General features: G+C 38.4%; 1 protein-coding gene across 1 annotated transcript; it reads left to right on the plus strand.

The window, feature by feature from the left end:
- The first annotated feature begins 565 nt into the window (after positions 1-565).
- Positions 566-4,693, plus strand: LOC102080747 (GTPase IMAP family member 8-like). Its single transcript, XM_019354785.2, has 3 exons — positions 566-590; positions 1,536-3,595; positions 4,553-4,693. Exons 1-3 carry the CDS (start codon positions 566-568, stop codon positions 4,691-4,693), a joined length of 2,226 nt encoding a protein of 741 aa, XP_019210330.2.
- Positions 4,694-6,925: the final 2,232 nt, after the last annotated feature.

A 6,925-nucleotide genomic window follows, 5' to 3' on the forward strand; every position in this document is an offset into this window, starting at 1 on the left:
GTCGTCACCACACAACAGTGATATAGTATGATGCGATCCCATATTAGATTCTTGATGTATGTGTGTTGTTGTTATTCAGCCTGGTTCAATGTGCCCCTTTTTAACTTTGAGCACCCGCCCCTTTAAATGTCTCTGCACAGCCCTGGTACTCCTAGTTTGAGTCACAAGATTAATGTCCCAGACAGGGTCTGAATCCAGATGTGTGAAAGCAACAGAAACATCAAAATTAAAAACAGGGTCTGTGATTAACTGTCTGTGCTCAGAGCTCCACACCTATACGGGCTAAACACCAAGATTAGAGATTAGTTTTCCTTTTTTTCTTCAGTGCACCAAACACAAAACACAAAGTATGAACTCGTCTCTCATACAAAAGTAACTCAACTTGAATGACAAGTAACCAACAACTAACCGTTCCTGTTTCTGTTTTCTTCTGATCTTTCTGCCCCACCTCTCAGACACGTTTCCACACATTCAAACACTGCAGAGCGATAAAGAGGAAACTGCTAAGCACCAGAACATCAGCAGAGACAGAAAATCACACATCAGCTGCCCATAAAAGACAGACATGGCCAGCAAATACACTCGTCTTGGTGAGTACATTTAAGTCTGATCTATAACATTAATTTATATAAAGGGTAGTTAAACTCAACATGTATTAGATTCTAGTCTTGTTTTAATTTACCTCCTTGTTTGACCTCTTCCTCTAACAATTTCTCTTTGTTATTTCTGCTTTTAATGGTTTTCTAAGTACTTGTACACTCTGATCCAAGAAGAAGAAGAACTTCAGTCTACAAATTCAAAAGGTTATTAATAAAATACTATACATTAAGATTAACTCTCAAAGTTAAAAGAAAACCACAGACTGAAAAGTTATTTTCTTTTAATAGTCCCCAGAGTCAGAAAACTATAATAATCTATTAGGGAAAGAATTGCTTTTAAATCAATATCATCAACAGTTTCTTGATAATACAAAAAATTGTATTATTTTTTGTATTTTCTGTATTATTAAAATTTCACTTAATGCAATATGCATTAAGTGAAAAGATTAAAACTAATAAAACAAATTTTATAAAGAGATTTTTCCATTTGATTCAATTTTATATGATGGATAATGCAGAAAAAATAGAATTGGGCTGAAAGGTCTACTGCTTTATATTGTATTCAGGTTATATATTTACTTGGGTAAATTTAATGAAATCATGTTAAATTTTTCCTTTATTCTACAAAAGTTTTGTTAAAAAATAAGCCATCAGGAAACCCAACACCAGTCTTCCTTCTTTTACTCCAGCTGATCATCTCTGCCGAGGTTTATTTTTCTTGGAGTCTGAAGTTTAAGAAATATTGTCAGAGTCTGGTGTTCGTTTATTTACTCAATGATTTAATGTCAGTTTGATCTGCACATGATATAACAGAAAGTACACACTGTTTATCTTCAGGATTTGAATTGTGAAAATAATAACTTTAGGGAAAGGTAATGGTAAAATGGGACTTCCTAACTCAGTTATCACTAAAACAAAATGTTTCTTACTCCTCAGCAGAGCAAGAGGAACAAGAAGAACCACAAAAGCCAGAGCTCAGGATTTTGCTTCTTGGGAAAACTGGAGTTGGAAAGAGTGCTTCAGGAAACACCATCCTAGGAAAAGGGAATGCTTTTGAATTGACATCGTCAGAGTGTCAGAAGGAAACAGGAGAGTTTGAAGGTCAAAAACTGGCTATAGTTGATACTCCAGGTCTGTGTGACTCCAGTAGAACTGAAGAGGAGTTGACAGCAGAGATGGAGAGAGCCATCTGCTTTGCTGCTCCTGGTCCTAATGTGTTCCTGGTTGTGATTCAGGGAAACTGCTTCACAAAAGAAGATCAAGAAACAGTCAAAACCCTTCAGAAGATGTTTGGAAAAAGGTCAGCATGTTCCACATTAGTCTTGTTCACCCATGGAGATGACCTGAAGTCAGATGGAGACACCATAGAAAAAATAATCAGTAAAGATTCAACTCTCAGTGGATTCATCAGTCAGTGCGATGGAGGATATAATGTCTTTAACAACAGAGACACGGATCTCTCTCAGGTCAGAGAGCTGCTGAAGAAGTTTAACACCATGGTTGAGGGAAATGCAGGAAGATACTACACAGTTGAAATGTTCAGAGAAATTTACTGTAGGATTGTTCTTATTGGGAAAACTGGAGCTGGGAAGAGTGCATCAGGAAACACCATCTTAGGAGAAAAAGCTTTTAAATCCTTATCATCTTTTTCCACAGTGACATCAGAGTGTCAGACGAAAACAGGTTTGTTTGATGGTCAAAAACTGGCTATAATTGATACTCCAGGTTTATTTGACACCAAAAAAACTGAAGAGGAGGTGAAAGAAGACATGAGTAGGTGCATCAACCTTGCTGCTCCTGGTCCTCATGTGTTCCTGGTTGTGATTCAGGCCAACAGATTCACAGAAGAAGAACAAGAAACTGTCAAAATCATTCAGAACATGTTTGGAGAACAGTCAGCATGTTACACTATGGCCTTGTTCACCTATGGAGACAATCTTGAGAGAGATGAAGTCACCATAGAAAACATGATCAGTGATAATCCAGCTCTCAGTGGCTTCATCAGTCAGTGCGGTGGAGGATATCATGTCTTTAACAACACAGTAAAAAATCCCTCTCAGGTCAGAGAGCTGCTGGAGAAGATCAACACAATGATTGCGAGAAATGGAGGAGGATACTACACCAATGAAATTTTCAGAGAGGCTCAGAGAGCCATGAAAAAACTAGAAGCCGAGCTCAGGATTGTTCTTGTTGGGAAAGCCAGAGTTGGGAAAAGTGCAGCAGGAAACATCATTTTAAGGGGAAAAGTATTTAGATCAACCTCTTTCTCTTCCTCTGTAACATCAGAGTGTCAGAAGGAAACATGTCAGTTTGAAGGTCAAACACTGGCTGTAGTTGATACTCCAGGTCTGTATGAAACTAAACTAACTGAAGAGGAGGTGAAGAGAGAGATTGCTAGATGCATCTCCTTTGCTGCTCCTGGTCCTCATGTGTTCCTGGTTGTGATCCAACCAAACAGATTTACCAAAAAAGAACAAAAAACTGTGAAAATCATTCAGAAGATTTTTGGTGAACAAGCCGCTGATTACACAATGGCCTTGGTAACCCATGAAGATGATGTGAAGGAGAACACCATAGAAGAAGCAATCAAACGTCCAGATCTAAATGACTTAATTAGTCAGTGTCTCGGAGGATATCATTTTTTTAACAGCAGAAACAAGGATCCTTCTCAGATCAGAGAGCTGCTGAAGAAAATCAACTCAATGATTAAAAGAAATGGAGGATGCTGCTACACCTCTAAAATGTTTGAAGAGGCAGAGAAAGCCACTAAAACAGAGATGGAACGACTTCACGAAAAAAATCCAGAGATGACGACCAAAGAAGCAAGATACAAAGCAGAAAGAATGAACGAGTTTACTCTAGGGAAATGGCATGACGTTATTGCTGGAGCTGCTGGTGCTGGAGCTGCTGTTGCTGGAGCTGGAGTAGCTACTGCTGCTGCTGGAATTGGCATTGAAGTTGCTATTGGAGCTGGTGTGGGAGCTATCGGGGGTCCAGTAGGAGCTGCAGCTGGAGTTTTAGTGGGATTTGCAATAAAATATGTCACTTCAAAAATGAAATTGAATGATTGTGTTACACAGTAATAATCAGTGGAAGTCAACATTTATAAACTCCAACTAGAAAATAGATGAAAAGAGGTGCACGCTAATAGTGTTAATATTTATTTGAATATATGTTGGTTAGATAGATGAACTTGAAAGAAAAAGATCATATATGATACCCAAAGAAGAAAGAAAAAACTAAAAGAAACAATACGTTTCTGTATGACAGCGGAGTTGTTGCAGTTGGTTCTCCAGCTGCCACTGAAGTTGGTGTTGGAATTGCAGTGGATTTAATTCCCACTGCTAAATTTAAAAAGCTGGCATTTAGCTGTTGATGTTCTTAATTTAGCAATAACTTACAAAAGTAACATTATGATGAAGACATAAAGTCACCATTCTCCCGAATTTCTCCTGATTTTTCACCTGGACAACAAAAATGAAAAACCATATCCCAGAATTCATAGCGTGGCCCAGCCAATTCCGGTTTTCAACAATGGTGGCAGCTACTTAGTTTTAATGTTACTCTTATTACTCTTTCTGGATTTTAAAATAAACTTTTAGCATATTTTCAGGCGAGAATGTAGCTGTGTATACTTCAAATATCTGAGCCGATGAGAACAGTGTAGTCCCGCCACATCGTTTTTAAACTCCCGTCGTCTTTCACTACTCAGGTTGAACATGATAAATAAGTCACTTAGATAACCTAATAATGTTATTGTTTGACTTGTTTCAGTGTTTATTTGTGGGTGAGTAAATCGCTTTGGCTGAAATTAAAGTTTTGGATTGGATTAGATTAAATAAAACTTTATTAATCCCTCGGGTGGGTTCCTCCACGGGTTTTCACACAGCTGAATAAACATCAAACAGAAAACTATTAAACAGAAGTGTTAGCTGGTCGAAAATTTATTCCAGCGTCCAGTTTATTTAGATCGCAAGGAGCAGACAGCAGAGTTTTACTCCACAGAGAGAGCTTGTGACATAATTCTGAAGGCTAGACCGTCACAGTTGCTCACTTCCAGCCTACCCGGCTTTCGGAGGACCCGGCCCACTTAGAGCACGAAGGCCGGTTCCTCAGGTCGATGCAGCCTCTGAATTGAATCTTATTGTCCCCGGCTGGGGGACAGTAAGAATGGGGACATTTAACTTACTTTAAATAAATGATTTTAAATAAATAAACACTTTAAAATTCAAGTTTTTTGTATATGTGTATGTATATGTATGTCTGCCTAATTCGGAGGTCTCAAGGTTGACAAGTATGCCACCAACACTGACACAAATACAAGAAAACAGCCTTGAATAGTTGTCCACTGTAGTGACAACTATGCATAAAAGGGTTAATTGAATAGGAACATGTTAATCATTACTGATTATTAGCTTACTTGTAATGTTTGGGGGAATGTTGAATTGTAGTCTAAACCACTCAGTTTTTCAGATTATGTAGAATGTGTTTTAAAGCTGCGATGTCATGTTTAGTTTTCTCTCTTGAATGATGTATTATGAATGAAAACAGCCTGTTGTCACTCCTGAGGCCTAACATCCCGACTATTCGTCATGTCCCGCGGCATTCCTGAGAAATGCAAAAGGTGACCTTCCGTGTTCTTATGCGACACGCCAGGTTATAGGTGAAATTCAGTAGTATAACGGTCCTGCGGTAATACACTTTCCAGCCATGTATTGCAGCCTTAACTCTAACCTTGTCCCTAACCTTAACCAGCACTTTAATGACGTTAAATAGTGTTTTCCAAAGCGATTTAACTAAAATGAAACATGTGTAGATTGATTACAAACTGTTGTCACGTTTCCTCATTTTTCTGATCTCGTCATTTAGGGATGTTGGTGGGTGCCCGGAAGTGTAATATGTTGACGATTTGTCACCTAGCGTAAAATAGTAGAGTGTGAGAGTGAGAACTTGTTGGGAGTTCACATGTTCTCCTTGGACTTGCATGGGTTTCCCCTAGTTACTCCAGCTTCCTCCCACAGTCCAGAAACAATTTGATTTAATTTCAGATATTATGTGGACGTGAGGCAGATGAAATCCTTGAAGAAGCCTCAAGTGCTCTATGAATGTATGATTAATGTGTTAATTCTTGTTAAAAGGACTTTGAGTGGTCATTAAGACTAGAAATGTCCTACAGGAATGCAAATATATTACATTTTCACCTTTCAGTGTAACAAAATAATATAAAATTAAACAAACTAGAATCCATTTGTTTAAACTAACAGAGAGCTATCAGACATTAATACAGAGACCAAAGGAGGGTTTGGGAGGGACCTGAGCTGATGATTCAGTTAGTGTGGGGAAAGATGTGCAGGTTCCACACATGCATAAAGTCTCGATACACAGAGTTGCTGAACCTTTGCACATCTTTGCTTCTCAGTAATTCTGCCTCTTCTAAGATGCTCTTTTTATTCCCAACCTCATCAGTGATTTGGTGAAAAATGATTTGTGATGGCAGTTAACCAAACTAGTTGCAAACTCCAGCTGTTTCATTTTCAGTACCACTGCCATTAATTTCAAAATGGGCTTATATTTTCTATTAATAATAAAATATCATAGTTTAAACGTTTGATACACTTTCTCTGCTATGTTGTGAATAAAAATTGATTTCTGAGATTATAAATTACTGCTTTCTGTTTTTATTTACATTTTGGTACGATCCGAGCTCGGACACTGGGCGACTGAGCACAGCACTTACGCATGTGAGCGAGGGGGGAGAGGCTGCTGCATGCGAGTTTGCTACAGACAGAGAAGAGCTTAAGTTTGACCAGGTACCAAAGCAAATCATTTGTACTGTACAAATAATGTAAATGTGGCGGTGTATCACAAAAGAAACTGATCACTTGGTCCATATTACGTTAATTGCTCTTCGAGTAAATCAACAAATGGCGAAATGAAAAGCCGAACAACAACAACAATGCTGTTTTTTAGAGAGTATTGGCGACTGTCAAGCCTTTGAGTCGCCGAGCAGCTGAATAGGGGAATAATGTTGATGCGCCCGCTGTTCAAAACGTAAGTCAAAGTTCCAGGTTAAAACTCCTTTATTTGTTATCAAATCCTTAAAATCCATAGAAAAACAGCGATCAAAAACATTCTAAGCTTGAGCAATCAGCAAAAGTCGACTTCCCCCATCACCCACTCATTCACAAAAATTCCCATGGGCCGTGAACAGGTGATATAGCAATCACTATTACTATCACCGACACCACGTGACCCAAAGGCTAAGCCTATCCACAACATTCCGCCCCCTAATTATTACATTCTTACAGTAATAATTACACATCTGA

The sequence above is a fragment of the Oreochromis niloticus genome, linkage group LG3, assembly GCF_001858045.2.
Source record: "Oreochromis niloticus isolate F11D_XX linkage group LG3, O_niloticus_UMD_NMBU, whole genome shotgun sequence".
NCBI classification, from domain to species: domain Eukaryota; kingdom Metazoa; phylum Chordata; class Actinopteri; order Cichliformes; family Cichlidae; genus Oreochromis; species Oreochromis niloticus.